At 40.7% G+C, this 17,188-nt stretch overlaps 1 protein-coding gene and 1 long non-coding RNA gene across 3 annotated transcripts; both read left to right on the plus strand.

Moving 5' to 3' along the window:
* The first annotated feature begins 2,179 nt into the window (after nucleotides 1-2,179).
* On the plus strand, nucleotides 2,180-11,421 carry LOC125022379 (NACHT, LRR and PYD domains-containing protein 12-like). Its single transcript, XM_047609005.1, has 12 exons — nucleotides 2,180-2,393; nucleotides 2,480-2,588; nucleotides 3,770-3,872; nucleotides 4,463-4,579; nucleotides 4,698-4,811; nucleotides 5,042-5,120; nucleotides 5,264-5,492; nucleotides 5,694-7,491; nucleotides 7,573-7,746; nucleotides 7,867-8,040; nucleotides 10,168-10,214; nucleotides 10,435-11,421. The coding sequence occupies exons 3-12, from the start codon at nucleotides 3,805-3,807 to the stop codon at nucleotides 10,962-10,964; spliced, it is 3,330 nt and encodes a 1,109-aa protein (XP_047464961.1). The 5' UTR covers nucleotides 2,180-2,393; nucleotides 2,480-2,588; nucleotides 3,770-3,804; the 3' UTR covers nucleotides 10,965-11,421.
* Nucleotides 11,422-12,797: 1,376 nt separating this feature from the next.
* Nucleotides 12,798-14,513, plus strand: LOC125022412. Of its 2 annotated transcripts, none has more exons than XR_007114445.1 (5): nucleotides 12,798-12,902; nucleotides 12,984-13,120; nucleotides 13,223-13,352; nucleotides 13,443-13,535; nucleotides 13,642-14,513. It is a non-coding gene; the product is annotated as an uncharacterized LOC125022412 (long non-coding RNA). The 2 variants fall into 2 exon arrangements; XR_007114446.1 differs by having other exon boundaries at nucleotides 13,700-14,513.
* The last annotated feature ends 2,675 nt before the right edge of the window (nucleotides 14,514-17,188 follow it).

The raw sequence follows: 17,188 nt of genomic DNA on the forward strand, positions 1-17,188 counted from the left end.
CGGTAAAAGCGTCGAAGACATTGGATGAGGGTAGGGGGTGTGATTGTATATCTGTCCATATGTGTGTGTCTGTGTAGGTCTGGAGAGTCGCTTCACCTAGAATCACAATCTTGGTGCCTCAGTCCAGAGACGACCTTGATCGTGTCTCAAACAGAGTCAACTATCAGCAGGTGTCTGTGGGAGTGGGGCAGGAAAACAAGAGCGTCTCACTGCAATGATCTTCAGGGGAGTTGTTGTTCCAGCAGCAGCCTTGGCCGAGGCCAGTGCTGTGTGAGGGCGCCAAAACCAGATAAGACTGGGACTGTTTGGTCCTGGTGCGAGTAGACGCATTCTTTTGCACGACTACACTATTTGTCCATTCTGGCCTCTGAATCGTTCCATTTCCTTTTGCAAAGCCGAAAGCTTCTCCAAGATGTTATCCATGTTGCGGTTCAAGTTCTGAATAGCCACAGTCTGAGCGCCAACAGCTCTGCCCATTGCTCCAATCATCCCGGGCAGCTTCATGGGGCTTTGGACAGCTGTCTCCGTTCTTTGATTTCCTCGATTAATCAGGGCAATGCCTAATCCAATCAGCAAAAGACCTGTGATCATGGTTCTGAATAGATAGATGTCTTCAATGTCCTCCATGGAAAGAGCCGCCAGACACACGACCCGCCACCTCTCCCACGCCTCCATCCTGTAGCCAGATGTGAACGTTCGGGCAGGACAGTCCGGTTCCCCCGAACCCAGGCTTCTCGTAGAAACAATTGTGTCAATATCGTTTAGAGACCAGATGATCAGTTCCATGATTTTTTTGTAGTTTGGAGAGCAGTGCAGAGAGTCTCTCAAAAGTATCGACAGGAGACAGACGAGACGAGATGAGATGAGCAAAGCAGGGAAGGTAAGGGAAGAGAAATGTGACCGCCTTCGTTGAAACCCAAAGCAAGAAGAGAAGAGTGTTCAGCCACACTTTGAAGTTTGTCCATCGGTGAGTTACGGTAATTCAAATATCACTTTTTTGTTTTAATGCGCAGGCAGATATTCAGGTAAAACTAGGGATGTCCGATATTGACTGTTTGCCGATATTGTCCAAATTCTTAATTTCCGATATCAACTGATATGGTACCGATATATGCAGGTGTTTTCTTGTTTTTTTGTTGGCCCAGACTAAGTGTTAGTGAGTAAGCAACCTGTTAACCACACTAGCTACACTCTGGTTACGCAATATAGCAATTTTTTATTTATTTTTTATTTTTTATTGGGATTATACAACAATTACCAACAAAATAAAACGTATAATTAAATATATTCATGTTGATGGACATTTAGTCTCAAAATCTAAAGTTGATCTTTATTTTAATCTCCAGAGATCACCACGGTGCTGGAGACACTTTAAGACAGGGCTGGGCAATTAATTTCTACAGGGGCCACTTGCAAAATCTGAATTGTGTTGGAGGCCAAACCAAACTATAACTTTAACGTAATTCTGCTCAATATTCATTTTCTCCCATTGTAAAAAGCAGTAAATTATACATGTTGATAAGCTGCTACTGGTAATCAGAAACATAAGAATATTCTGTAAATATCTGTTTAAATTTATGAGTTTTGCTGTAGGTTGAAGAGGAAAATGAAACACAATCGATCTGTAGTTTTGGATTAAACACACTGGAATGTTGGAAACTTTGTCCTCTTTGGAAAACGTCAGTGGACCAAGAAGTGACCATGTAGCTACATGAATTATTTTCTGTATCTCAATAAAGCTCAATAAATGTTGAACCCTTTAAGACCTGAATGTCCGTCTGCCCACAAAGAGAAGCCTGCTGTATTTGAATTACCGTAACTCCCCGATGGATGATATTCAAGTTGCGCTTTCTAGAAAAAACGCTGCCATTACGGTAATGATGACGCTGTGGCTGCAGGTTGGAGAGCAACGATCACGGAGCCTCAGTAAGAGAGACTTGTTTGGAGGAATTTGTTGGTAAAAACAAAGTTAGTTATACCCTTGAGATGTCACGAAGGTCTTTCTGGCAAAAGCACAACTAACCAGTGTTCACTCACAATGAATATTATCAATAGAACCAAACCACTGTGACTTACAGTAATTTATAATTAGACGCTTTGACGGATGCCAGCGATCCGTTCAGGCTTTGGAGGGTTAATAGATGACAAGAAGCCACGTCTCCAACACATGAATCATCCAATCAGCTGAGGCCGGTAAGAGGAAGGAACCAGGAAACAGTCTCCTCTGACTCTGACTGAAGGCGTTGACCAACAACAAGTACACAATGTTCACATTAGACAAGTAGAAACTCTTCCTGATAAAATGCATTGTGGGATACCTGGCAGTACAAAGTACACACTAGATACCTCCTGATCCGTCCTGGTTAAAGCAGCCGGGACAAGAACACATCCAGGTGGTTCCTGATCAGATGGGACTTTGAACTGAACAAAACTTTAACACAAGAACTGAAGCTGATGAACTCCTGTGTCTCTGCTACAGGTCAGACTGGTTTCAAAGTCACTCTGATGAGTTTTTACAACTAATGAGGGACAACGAGCAGCTTCTTCTCAACACATGAATCTGGAAAGTGTCTGGAAGTCGAACTGAGGTGAGAAACCTAACAATGTTTAACTGGATCACTCTGATCATGTTGTGTTGTACATTTACACTTCAAATGTTTCCTGATGCTGATTTCAAATATCTATCAGATACTACCAGGTATTATTCCAGAGTTTACCTTTAATCTGTCAACCAGAGACAGTTTGACAAGTCTCAAATATCTTAAACAACCTTTAAAAACGTCGTCGTGTTGAAAGTGAAAGTGAAACTTATGGTTCAGGAGTTTAGTTGTGTCTGAGTCACGTGTTCTCATCAACGCTGCTACACATCCAGGAAGTCACATGATCAACAAAACCATGAAGAGAAATAAAGATAAAGACACAACCTGATTTATTGTCACCACTGTTAAACCAATAAAAGACTTTCTGGTTCAGCTGTGGAACCACAATAATCTGGATCCACATTAGAACAAATAAACATCTGTCCCAAGAAAACTTCAATCATTTTAGAGTTTCAATCACATCAGAGTCATAACCATTTCTACATATTTATTTCATTTAAAATTGGATTTTAAATGTGTTATTTTGACTCTGTAAAGACAATTTAAAGGTTTTAAAGTTAATATTTTGATTGTAACAGATGTGAGTCACTGAAAACTTACAGATGAAACACAATTATTATATTGTAACATTCTGGATTCATTAGTTTCTATTTAAGGTAAATATGTCATGGATGTACAGATTCCAAACTTCCACCATTTTAAAATATAACAGAGTAGAAAGTATTGAGAGGCCTTCACTATCTGAAGACTTTACTGTGTTGTAGGTTTCATCTTAAATGGTTCTAATGGTCTCTTCCAGTTTGGCTCTGAGTGTCTAAGTGTCAGTGTAGAGTGTGAAGACACTCCAGTGTTGTCTTGTCTCTTTGTTTGGGCTCATTGTGGAGCTGAAAGGTGAACCATGGTCCCAGTCTCAGGTTTTCTTCAAGGACATCTCTGTATTTGGCTGAATTCATCCCTCTTTCACTTCTGACCAGTCTCCCATAGCATGATGCTGAGAATCAGCCCCACAGCATCACTATGAAGGATGTGACTGACAGAAATGATTCTTCCATTTCCAGGATTGATTGTTGTCTCTTAGAGAGCCTTTATAATGTAGCATGTGATGACTGGTTCAGAGCTGTTTCTAAGGAACATGTCAGCTTGTTAAAATGTGTGTCCTGTGTTTAAAGGAAGACCAAAGACTCTCCTGTATCCAGCTGTGTCCATGGAGACTGAGCGGTCTAAGGCTCCACCTGTTGACTCCAAACATGGACAGCAGTCTGCTGATCCAGGGTAAGAAATCTAAACTGATGCTTCGTGAAGTATTGAACACATTCTAGCAGCAGGAGACATGAAGATCATTCATCCATCAGATGGTGTTTCTATCATCCTCCTGTGTCAACTCATTTGTTCTGTGAAGGCTTCTAGTTGTTGGCTCTTGGTTTGGACCCAGGTGTCATCCACATAACTGAAGCAGGTGTTGTTCTCTTGAAGGAGCTCAATGCTCTGCTTTCCACTTCCTCCATGTAGAGACTGACCACAGTGGGTGACACTGGAGAACACATGACACAGCCATGTTTGATGTGGAGAAAGCCTCATTGTATCTGAAGGATGTGGTAGTTAGACGGAGGTCAAGCAGGACACATATCTGATGAGAGGTGGACTTGGTTCCATTCTTAAAAGTCATGTCTTCTTTCTGGAAAGAATCCCTGGAGTAGACTACATACTGGAAACTAATCTCCTCATCCAAAACCTGGTCCTCAGCAGACACTATGAACAGTATCTAGAGCTGGAAAATACTCCTTCATGTTTCCTGAAGCTTGTCCTGTTATTTGAATTCAACATTAAACATTGTATTTACATATTATATCCTGTGTTTGGAGGAGGATCCTTCAACAGAAACATGATTCTCCTGAACACAGCTGTGTGTCCATGAAGAGCGACTGGTCTATGAAAGAACCTGTTACCTTCAAAGATGGACACCAGTCTGATGATCCAGGGTGAGACAAACAGCATTTATCTGAACAAACAAAGGGCTTCACATCAAAACATTTAACATTAAAACTGAAGAATCCAGAAAAATTACTCAGAATGTTAATCCAGGTTGTGTTTAAACAGGATCCATCAGCAAAGACCAGATCCCTCTGGAATCACAGCTGTGTCCATGAAGAGTGACTGGTCTATGGATGGACCTATTAACTTCAAAGATGGACAGAAGTCAGCTGATCCAGGGTCAGAATGAACACAGATCTATTCATCATTATTCAGTTGTGTTGATTAGTCTGTCATGTTTTAGTCCAGAGTTTATCTGTAGTTTAGTTTCCTCTGTTAAACACCACATTCAGTCTTCAGAGCAGCGTTTGTTGTTCTCATCTTGTGTTTGTGGCATCAATAAAATGATGATCATCACCAAAGTGTGTATGTTAAAGAAGTGAGTTTGAATGAAAGATGTTTCTCCACAGACTTCAGCAGCAGATCTCAGTGGTTTCAAGTCATCAGTCTGAGCAGCAGCATCACAAAGACCTGGACTCCATATTCATGGTGAGGAAATGTTCAATCACAGCTGCTACTGCTAACCTCAACAAGCACAAACTACCATTCTGCTTGGAGAAGTCTTCATGTTGCATGCTGACCACAAGCAGCCTTTCACATCAACGTGACTGGAGATTATTATTCTGTTCCAGCTGCTGGAGGAGAACATGGTCAGTTTTATGAAGAAGGAGCTGAAGAAGATCCAGAAGGTTGTGAGTCCAGATTACCCAGAATGCTCAGAGAGTCAGAGGGAGGATGAGGAGGTGTTGGAGGGTGAGGATGAAGAACAGAGGAGGAGCAGCAGAGATTTATTGGTGAAGATGACAGTGAACTTCCTGAGGAGAATGAAGCAGGAGGAGCTGGCTGACTGTCTGCAGAGCAGTAAGAGGATTTAACAGCTTTAACTGGATGGAAAGAGGAATGGAGGAAACATGGGACAAGTTTACATTTCTACACTCTGATGTTAATATGATGCAAACATCTGAATCAGATCTATGAATTCTACTGGACTGAAAACAGTCACATGTAAATGTTATTAAAATGAATGAGTTCACTGATTAATTACATTTCTTGTTTGTTCAGGAACTGTTGCTGCAGAGTGTGGACGTAAAGTTAAATCTAGTCTGAAGGAGAAGTTCCAGTGTGTGTTTGAGGGGATTGCTAAAGCTGGAAACTCAACCCTTCTGAATGAGATCTACACAGAGCTCTACATCACAGAGGGAGGGACTGCAGAGGTCAATGATGAACATGAGGTTAGACAGATTGAAACAGCATCCAGGAAACCACACAGACCAGAAACAAGCATCAGACAAGAAGACCTCTTTAAAGCCTCACCTGGAAGACATGGACCAATCAGAAGAGTGATGACAAAGGGAGTGGCTGGCATTGGGAAAACAGTCTTAACACAGAAGTTCACTCTGGACTGGGCTGAAGACAAAGCCAACCAGGACATCCTCTTCATATTTCCATTGACTTTCAGAGAGCTGAATGTGGTGAAAGAGAGAAAGTTCAGCTTGGTGGAACTTGTTCATCACTTCTTCACTGAAACCAAAGAAGCAGGAATCTGCAGCTTTGAAGACTTCCAGGTTGTGTTCATCTTTGACGGTCTGGATGAGTGTCGACTTCCTCTGGACTTCCACAAGACTGAGATCCTGACTGATGTTACAGAGTCCACCTCAGTGGATGTGCTGCTGACAAACCTCATCAGGGGGAAACTGCTTCCCTCTGCTCGCCTCTGGATAACCACACGACCTGCAGCAGCCAATCAGATCCCTCCTGAGTGTGTTGACATGGTGACAGAGGTCAGAGGGTTCACTGACCCCCAGAAGGAGGAGTACTTCAGGAAGAGGTTCAAAAAGAAGGCCAGCAGCATCATCTCCCACATCAAGACATCACGAAGCCTCCACATCATGTGTCACATCCCAGTCTTCTGCTGGATCACTGCTACAGTTCTGGAGGATGTGTTGGAAACCAGAGAGGGAGGAGAGCTGCCCAAGACCCTGACTGAGATGTACATCCATTACCTGGTGGTTCAGGCCAAAGTCAAGAAGGTCAAGTATGATGGAGGAGCTGAGACAGATCCACTCTGGAGTCCAGAGAGCAGGAAGATGATTGAGTCTCTGGGAAAACTAGCTTTTGATCAGCTGCAGAAAGGAAACCTGATCTTCTATGAATCAGACCTGACAGAGTGTGGCATCGATATCAGAGCAGCCTCAGTGTACTCAGGAGTGTTCACACAGATCTTTAAAGAGGAGAGAGGCCTGTACCAGGACAAGGTGTTCTGCTTCGTCCATCTGAGCGTTCAGGAGTTTCTGGCTGCTCTTCATGTCCATCTGACCTTCATCAACTCTGGAGTCAACCTGATGGAAGAACAACAAACTACATATCTGAGGTTTAAACTCTCTGTAAACAAACCTAAACTACGACGTCTCCATCAGAGTGCTGTGGACAAGGCCTTACAGAGTCCAAATGGACACCTGGACTTGTTCCTCCGCTTCCTCCTGGGTCTTTCACTGCAGACCAATCAGACTCTCCTACGAGGCCTGCTGACACAGACAGGAAGTAGCTCACAGACCAATCAGGAAACAGTCCAGTACATCAAGCAGAAGATCAGGAAGAATGTGTCTGCAGAGAGAAGCATCAATCTGTTCCACTGTCTGAATGAACTGAATGATGGTTCTCTAGTGGAGGAGATCCAACAGTCCCTGAGATCAGGAAGTCTCTCCACAGATAAACTGTCTCCTGCTCAGTGGTCAGCTCTGGTCTTCATCTTACTGTCATCAGGAGAAGATCTGGATGAGTTTGACCTGAAGAAATACTGTGCTTCAGAGGAGGCTCTTCTGAGGCTGCTGCCAGTGATCAAAGCCTCCAACAAAGCTCTGTAGGTGGATTTAGGAACTATTTAAAACATGTTTCATTTAGTAAATGACAAATAAAACATTTGATGTTGATTCTTCTTCAGGCTGAGCAGTTGTAACCTCTCAGAGATAAGCTGTGAAGCTCTGTCCTCAGTTCTCAGCTACCAGTCCTCCAGTCTGAGAGAGCTGGACCTGAGTAACAACAACCTGCAGGATTCAGGAGTGAAGCTGCTGTCTGCTGGACTGGAGAGTCCTCACTGTAAACTGGAAACTCTCAGGTCAGGATACAGCTGCTTGTTGATCAGTTAAATCCTGATTTAGGTTCATGTTGGTACAAGTTCAACATGTGGAGGATTTTCCTTCTTCTTCTTGAGTTTCTGATATGTTTCTATCTCCAGTCTGTCAGGTTGTTTGATCACAGAGGAAGGATGTTCTTCTCTGGCCTCAGCTCTGAACTCCAACCCCTCCCATCTGAGAGAGCTGGACCTGAGCTACAACCATCCAGGAGACAAGGGAGTGAAGCTGCTGTCTGCTGGACTGGAGGATCCACTATGGAGACTGGACACTCTCAGGTTGGTATGAACCTTGTTATTCATATGTTCATATTCATGTTGCATCTAAATTGTCTAAAGACTGAGAGGAGGAACAAGATAATACAAACATCTGATGAAGCATCAACGTGATACAAACAAGAGAACGAGATATATGTGATGGATGTTACATGAGATGTTGTTTAAGCAATATTACCCTCGAGCGTGTGCTTTAACGTCATTTTGAGGACGACGGTGATGCGTTCAGGACCGAGGGGCCTGCGCAATTATACAACAATTACCAACAAAATAAAGCGTATAATTAAATTTATATTCATGTTGATGGACATTTTGTCTCAAAATTTAAAGTTTTTTTTGAGTGTTGTTCCCGTTTCCATGTAAATAAATGGGGCCTGACTAATACCTGGAAAACAATCAGTCACAGCATTAGACTCCTATGTGTAATGGAACAGTTTACTACTCCAGGAAGTAGCCCGAGCCTTAGTAACGACCTAGCAACGGAGAAACTTTCTAGTCCCGTCAAAGTTTATGGAGATGGTGGAGTTGCCCAAACTGAATAAATAGCGCACATATAAACACTAAACTGCTTGGTTAGTTTAGTCTTGTAGTGACTAACATGTCTGCTGTAAAATCTATGTTTACATAGACAGACTGGGCTCCTAGTTTCACATTTATTTTGAAGCCTGCGTCGTATCAGGGACTCACTGGAACAGCTGATGATCCCAACATTTCCAGTAACTCCACAGAGTGGTAAAGTCCAAAAGTCAAAATGTATTGAACAAAGATCGATGGAATAATTTCCAACATGAACATCATGTTTCTATCTGAGGGAATATTCCTCTTCAGTCCATATTAGTCCACCTTTAGCCTGTAGAAATATTTTCTCTGCGCTCACTGAACTGTTTGATCTCCGACGTGAGGAACAAATGAGTTACACCTGAATTAACAAGGCGGTCTAACAGAAGATTTATTAAAGAAAGCTGAAGTAGTAAACTCAGACTTATGACTTTATTGAAGTTGACTTCCAGTGGACTTATTCCTATTTATTTACATGTTATAGACGTGACAATGTGGAGATGGCGGAGTGATATTTTTAGTGATGAGTCAGCCGTGCTGTAACGCTGATTTGAGCACGTTCTAAATGTCTCATTGACCAATCAGATTGCTTGGTCAGAACTACTTGTTGTATAATATTGAATAAAGTGGAGCTGCCAATAGAGGAACCATTGAAAATAATTAGTGTAGAAACATTTGTTGGGTAAACAGTGACCTCATAAAGTTTCTCTTATGAGGATTAACAGCAGCATAGGGACATTCAACTCTTAGTGACAGTTGTTCCATCACAGGTGAATTAGCTGCTATAATGTTTGAATAATAGAATCATAGGCAGGTTGGAGGATGAAGCATTCAGGTAGGAGTGGATAACTGCAGGTCATGAAGACTGGGCAGGTTGATGAGACCAGGACCATAGATGAGTTGTATGGAGCTCCACAGGTCAGAAACATGAAGAAGATGTGAGAGGATATGGCCCTGGTGCATCATGGGAAGTCCCCCAGCAGCTTAGACCTATAGCAACATAACTACAGGATGGTTGTGGGTCACCTGAAGATAGAGAGTCTCTGAGGAGTTGAGGACTGAACACAATAACTTTGGTTTGTCTGAGTTTACAAGTAGAAAACTACAAGTTATCCAAGACTTTACTCATTCAAGTCACGCTTGGAGTTTGACCAACTGATCTGTTTCCTCTGGCCTCATGGATCATTTAGCTGGGTTTCATTGTTGAAGTGAAGTTCTCACATTCTTCACTTGTGAATCAGAACCATGTTTTGATACAATAGAATCAAATCATTTCAGGTGAACAGACATTTTTTTATCCTTTTTAACGTGACAGAGATTTTACACTGAGGTCCTCAGAGGATGAAACCTCCTCCATCATCATCATTGAGAAATATTTCAACAACTACAGATGGATGGATCACTGTAAAAATAATACAAAAAGATAACAGTTCATAGAGAATAATCTTCGTTCATCTCAGTGATTCCCTAAATCTAATGTCCTCCATCACCAGATCAACCTTTCTACTAAACCAACTTCTTTTGGGGACTGATGTTGGATGAAAATCATTGTTTGTGTGTTTGTTCCTCCAGGATGGACCATGGTGGAGAGCAGTGGTTAAAACCTGGTCTGATGAAGTGTAAGTTTGACTAATGATGACAAACTGTCAGTTTAAAATCAAAGCTGATAGTTGTGGTATTTATTCATTTAATCATCACTGACAAGAGAATCCTGATCTAAAGTTTCACCATTAAACTTTCTATGAATGAACAACAGATCAGTGAGTAAAGAAAGAATAAATCCATCAGATGTGTCACATGATAAACTGCAGCTGTGTTGTGTCTTTTTCTCTCCATCAGATTTCTGTGAACTTGAAGTCGACACAAACTCAATCAATAGATACCTCAAACTATCTAACAACAACAGGAAGGTGACACATGTGGAGGAGGAGCAGCCATATCCTGATCATCCAGACAGATTTAACTGTTATCAGCTGCTGTGTAGAAATATTGTGACTGGTCGATGTTACTGGGAGGTTGAGTGGAGAGGAGTGGTTCATATGTCAGTGAGTTACAGAGGAATCAGAAGGAGAGGAGACATAAATGACTGTTTGTTTGGATTCAATGATCAGTCCTGGAGTCTGTTCTGCTCTGATCATGATGGTTACTATGTCCGTCACAATAACAGAGAAACATCCATCCCCTCGTCCTCTGTCTCTCACAGAGTCTCAGTGTATGTGGACTGTCCTGCTGGAACTCTGTCCTTCTACAGAGTCTCCTCTAACAAACTGATCCACCTCCACACCTTCAACACCACATTCACTCAACCTCTCTATCCTGGATTTAGAGTCTGGTTTACTGGTTCCTCAGTGTCTCTGTGTTCTCTGTAGGAAGGAAGGAGAGTCTTTAAAGTGACAGCAGCTTCAACTCTGCTTTAAATGTTGATGGTGGATTCTCTTTGGTTCACAGATGAATCACTGACTGTGATTTCATGTCAGAATATGTTTCATCTTAGAAGTAGTGAAATAATCTCCTAACATGTGGATTTTGATGCTAACGTGTATCTGGATAATCCTGGACTGATGGAAGTGAATATTATTTGTTAAGATGTGTTTTACTGTGTGCTGTGTCTCCTGTGTCTGAATGGACATGAGACATTAATGAACTCTGGTCTCTACTCCACCTTTATATCAATCAATGTTCATCATCCTTATTAATCAACCTTTGGTTTTTAATCATTAATCTTAATGAAACTCAGTTCAGTGTAAACCAATAAATAATCAGATATAAAAGGATCAACAGGACTTCATCATCATCTCATCACTTATTAAAACTTTACTGAATCAACTTTAATCTCCTTCATTGTTTTTCTTTGTGTAACTGTTTAAAAGAGACTCAGCAACAGGTATTCAGTGTATGTGATTGTTTGTGTGCTCTTCTCGTCCTTAAATCATTCAACAGTGATTGGGGATGTGAAAAATGAAATCACCACCCTGCAATGAGGATCTTGAGTGAGTAGTGTGTCATTTCATCAAATTCAATTAATTCAAGGCGAGATTCAAGACAAGATCTACACAGCAAAAATTGGAGAGTTAAAATTTCAGGGTTAAACATCTGGGAGTTGATTTTAACTCCCAACGTGTAAATTTAACACATTTGGATTTAAATCGTGTCCGGAGTCAGTTATTTCACAGAGTTGATCAGATCAGTGTTAGTTTAACTCTGCAAAGACATCATTCATTAAGCTTCGCCTTTTCTCCTGCACTTCACTTCTTCAGTCAGTTCTATTTACACGGTAAGTGAAATTTAATTAAAACTTACTAAAACAATTATGAAATGATGGTATGAACTGCAGTATGTACATTAATTCGTCGATTATATACTCTTCAAAGCCTTGTTTGTTGCAGGACTGAACAGTAAATATGTCCACGTGTGGTGAGCTAGCAAGATAACATTAGCTTAATTAGCTAACTGCTAGTTACTAAAACTGTCTGTAATTATCAATGACATGTTAACAACAAGCTGCTGTTATCTTTTTACTGTTTAAAGTCTTGTTTGAGGCTGGAGCGAACGGTCCGGTTTTATTGTTTTTTTCGTGGTTGACCACGAAGGGCGCAGCTAAAAACATGTTTTAACATGTACATGTTTTTAGCTGCGCTAAAAGCTAAGCGCGGCTAATGCTAAACGTTAGCTTAATTAGCTAGCTCGGCGGCTAACTCGGCTGCTAACTGGCTAACTGTAGACGGGATCATCCCTATGTAGGACATGTTTTTAGCTGCGCTAAAAGCTAAGCGCTGTTTATGCTAAAGCGCTATTTCTCCTGTCTTGTCTGTGTGACCGGGACTTTTCTTTCCCTTATTCCTGTTAATGTTCATTTACTTTGTGAATATTGTTTTGCATGTCCAAGTAAAAAGATGCTGGTACAGGTAAAGCACAACAGACAGCAGAAGTATGTGAAGTTGGCCGAGGTAGAAGGACACGTTGACTTTCTTCAGTTCCACGAAAATGGCAAGTTATTTTTCTTTAGCTTAAAGACTTTGAAAAACAAGTTTAAAAATACACACATGCTGTTTTATAACCTATCCTCACATATCTTTAAAAAAAAATATTCAGTTTTAAGGAACTGAAATTTCCTTTTTTTCTCAAAAAATTATGCAAATTGATGTTTATCAATATAGTTAATACATTAAATAGTCTTATCTTACTATTTTTTTCAGGTTCTTGAGAGATTTTTCCGGCCACCAGATGCACAAGTCATTTACAAGGACAAAACAGGGACAGAAGTCGATGAAGAAATACTCAGCGACCTGGTTGGACAAGGCAACGTGGTGCTGACAGTTTTCTCAAATGATGGTGAGATATAAAGGCAGAATAAGATAACTAACTTCTTTTAATAAAAATTCCTTTAGAGTTTTCTGATTGGTCCTTGTCTTCGGCTTCTGAGTCGGACTCAAGCTTCAGCTCAAATGCATCGACTGTAAACATGGATGAGGTCCCAAGGAAGAGACAACGATTTGAAGATGCAAATGCAGCGTCTGCTAAACAGGTTCACTTGATTCTCATGAGTTTAACGTTTTTGCATTTTTCCGTCTCCAGAAAAGTTGTTAATAACCATGTTTGACATTCTTGTGGTTTTGTTTTTTATTAGTTGATAGACGCTGTGCTTAGAGGCAAGTCCGGTGGTGAAGAGCTGCTACAGGAAGAACAGAAACATTAACAGATGCTGCAAGACGGCAAATGCTGAACATACTGGTGGCTCACATGATTGATAACCATGGGTATGTGTGTTTTATATTCTTTTTGTTTTTGCCAAACAACTGTATGGCCATTGCGTACATTTGGGTTAGTAATTTATTATCCCCTCTCAGCACCTCCCCATTAAAGCGATCAGAGAAGAGTTTGCTCTTGGTATCGTGATGCTGTTCGCTTCCCTCAAGGATCCACATTCCAAGAAAGGCTGTGTAAGTCATTATTATTGTTTTCATGACACTTGCATGTTGTGATGCAAAGTCGTTTACTTGACACTGACATTTGAATTGTCAGATTTGTCATGATTCTTTTTTTCAGGAACACTTCTTTGATCCTGAAAGCAACACAGGAAACATTTCTTGGCGTCTGAAAACAGTCCAAAGGCAGATTGGTCGAGGGTCTGCAACGCCACCAAGTAGCTCCATTGACTTTTCTCCAGGAGGCCCAACTTTCCAAAGGCTTGTTAATGTTGAAGGACAGTGTGGAGTATAAAGCTGGACTTGTTGTGTGCTGTACAATGGAAGAAGACATGCCAGTCTTTGGTGAAATAAGTGATGTACTTTTGGTTGAAAAAATTTTCAAAATTTCGAAATTCACCACTGGACTTTTTGCTGTGTAAACGGAGGCGTCATGTTCCATTGACAACAAATCCATAAAGTCTTTACACCAGCTCTCGATACTAAAGCAGGTGGACTTACCTTCTTTCCAGTTCAACAAAATAATTTGTTTGACTGACAGAAAGGCCAGGACGACACTTCTCTGTTTCATCCCAGATTTTGCATTGTTCAGATTCAAACCCAGTTTACAAGCCAGGGGCAGAGTTTTATGTCCAGGCCACACGACAAACATTCAATAACCTTCACCCAGAACCTCTTCAGATGCATAAGTGTTCCCTCCACCTCACAGCCACACCACAGAATTTAAATGATACTGTTCATTTTATACAGAGTGTGAGGTGTAATGTATGTTCTATGTATTATCTTCATTTGTATAATTTTATATCTAACGCACTGACATTTTTGTACAGCTTGTAAGTACGTCCCAGTGTTTGGAGGAAATAGGTGCACCCACATCACGTTCCCATCGTCGCTCCGTATGGGAGAACCTGTCAGGAGTAGCAGAACATAATAATTTATACGTTGCAGAGACTGTACCTTTCCTGACAGCAATTCCCTTTCAGATGTTGTCTAAGTCCCTTTTATTCCCTATCTCCTTGGTAAGTAAAGGTTTCAAAACAGATCTTATTTGTAGATATGACAGAAATTCTATATCTGTCAATCCAAATTGTGATTTTAAGTCATTAAACGGGTAATTTTTTCATTATTAATCACTTGGTCCAACTGATTTATATTACAATGCTGCCATACCTTATTCCTAAGAGGTTTACCACCTGCAGTAAACAAAGGACTGTTCCACCGTGGGCATAATGGTGGAGATATTCCACTAAAATCCAGGCGTCTCTGGACAATTTTAACTATATCACATGAAAACTGTAAGACTGGGTTATTTGTCCTGGAGATGGCTTTGGGATTATACCATAAAGCTGTTAAAGTTGTGCCTTTATTATACGTTTTGAGGATGTTTTCCTCTCCCACCGAAGAAGGTATCTGGAATTAAATGCTATATAGAGTTGATATATATCTGGAAGTCCTGACCCTCCTTTAGTTCTTGGGCTAATTATTTTTTATTACTAATCCTAGACTTCTTATCTTTCTAAAGAAAACCAGAGAATAACTTGTTTATTTCTTTAAACCAGGTAGGAGGAAATTTAAATGGTATAAAAGGCATAAGAAAAGCCGACCTTGGTAATATGTTCATTTTCATGACTTCTGATCTTCCCCAAAGGGTTTGGGTCAGACTCTCCACCTTTTAAGGTCTTCCCTGACACTTTTAAGAAGTTCTGGTGCATTTGTCTCAACAATTTTGTTAATTGGGGATTGAATTTTAATTCTTAAATCATCTCTTACTATAATTAACCTTATATCAATTATATAATAATGTATCAATACGTTTTAGAACTTGTGGAACAGATTCCACTGGGACTGATAATGTCAGCAACATGTCATCAGCAAAAAGGCTGGTTTTAAAGTCATGATTATTAATATTAATACCGGTTAAATCGTTCTGGTGCAGGCCAGAGGTTCGAGGGCGAGTATTAAAGTGGTTGTAGATGCTGGACAGCCTTGGTGTGTAGACCGATAAAGATGGAATAATTCAGACTTATTGCCATTTGTTTGAACCAAATGACTGGTTCATGGTAAAGTGCTGTTATGCACTTTATACAAACTGGACTGAAGCCATATTTGGACATATATAAAAAAGATATTTCCATTCTACTCTATCGAAGGCTTTCTCAGCATCCAGTGACACAGCTGTCGCTGGATGCTGGTAGGTCTCTGCCTCAGCCATCACATGTAGGAGCCTCCTTATATCGTTTGATGCCATGCGGCCTCGTATAAAGTCTGGTCAATAGGAACCAAGGAGGTTATAACCTTGTCCATTCGTTCTGTGAGGATCTTTGCAAATATTTTGTAATCACTATTTAAAATGCTCAAGGGTCTATAATTGTTCATTGTAAATGGTCCGTGTTTAGGAATTAAAGAAATAGTTGCTTGACGCATAGTTCATGGCATGGAGTGACTGATTATTATGTCATTGAAAAGCTGCGTTAAAAGTGGTGTAAGTCTGTCCTGAAAACATTTATAAAACTCAGCTGTGTAGCATCCTCACCTGGTGTCTTAGCAGATGGCAGAGAGTTGATAACATGGCTGAAGCTCTGCATTACTGCTACTACTGAACATAAGAAGAGGAGCGCTTGGGCTGCTGTTCACACTGAATTCAATGCAAATGAAAACGTAACCACAAGAGCGGTACAGCAACTGCAGGTGAGACATGTCCATTATGGTCTGTACATCACAGATGTCATGTAGTTTTGTGACATTGTTTGTGTTGAACAATATCTGCCTTCATAGACTCTGTGGAAGAAATTCAAATTAGATTTGAAAAAAAGGAATGCAGCTCAAACAGCATTTTAGTCTGAGACTAATCTTCAGCCTTGTCTGTGAAACCGAGACTCTTAGAGATTCTTAAATAGATCATCTATCCCTGCGTTCTCAGACAATTGTTCACCGGATTAATTACTGGACTCTTCCACTTTACAGGTAAATTTACATATTTATCACATGGCTAACTCACCATAGACAAATATTCAATGTCTCCTTCACACATGATATTTACAATGCTCCATTTTGCTGCTGTCGTTATCCCCAAAACACCTCTAAAACATAAATACAATAAATATATATATATATAAAAAAACACCCTGATTTGAAAACCTCCCACTTCCTATCTTGTCCCTTGGTCTCTCCCGGAACCTTTATGAAGGTGCTGTGTCCCCGGGGGAATCCTTTAGGCCGCGCACCGCGGAGCAGACACCTGACTGGGCAGGTAAGTGCTGAACACAATGTAATTTACCACAATAACACTAACTTCCTCATGTACCACTGTGATATTACACAAACATATTCAAACTCTTCTGCGCTGCTCACGGTGACTCTTCCAATAATGTGCATAACTTTGGTGGAGCTTAACTTTTCCCTCCTTCCGCACGCGGAGCCGAGTTAAACTTAAAATTAAGTTAAATATCTGTAAAGATGTGCAAATAAACAATGTCCCAAATGTATTGTGCAAACCATGGTGGATAAAGTGCTATCGTGACTCAAGTGCAATGTGCGATTATTACCATCACTTGTGCAAAGTTGTGCAAATAAATACCGTTACACATGTGCAATACAAACAGGTAAGGAAATGTGCTTCGTTACAGCTGCGCTTCTCTCAGACAGTCTTTTCCAGAATGTTCCTCCTG

This window comes from Mugil cephalus, chromosome 16 (genome assembly GCF_022458985.1).
Source record: "Mugil cephalus isolate CIBA_MC_2020 chromosome 16, CIBA_Mcephalus_1.1, whole genome shotgun sequence".
Classification (NCBI taxonomy): Eukaryota; Metazoa; Chordata; class Actinopteri; order Mugiliformes; family Mugilidae; genus Mugil; species Mugil cephalus.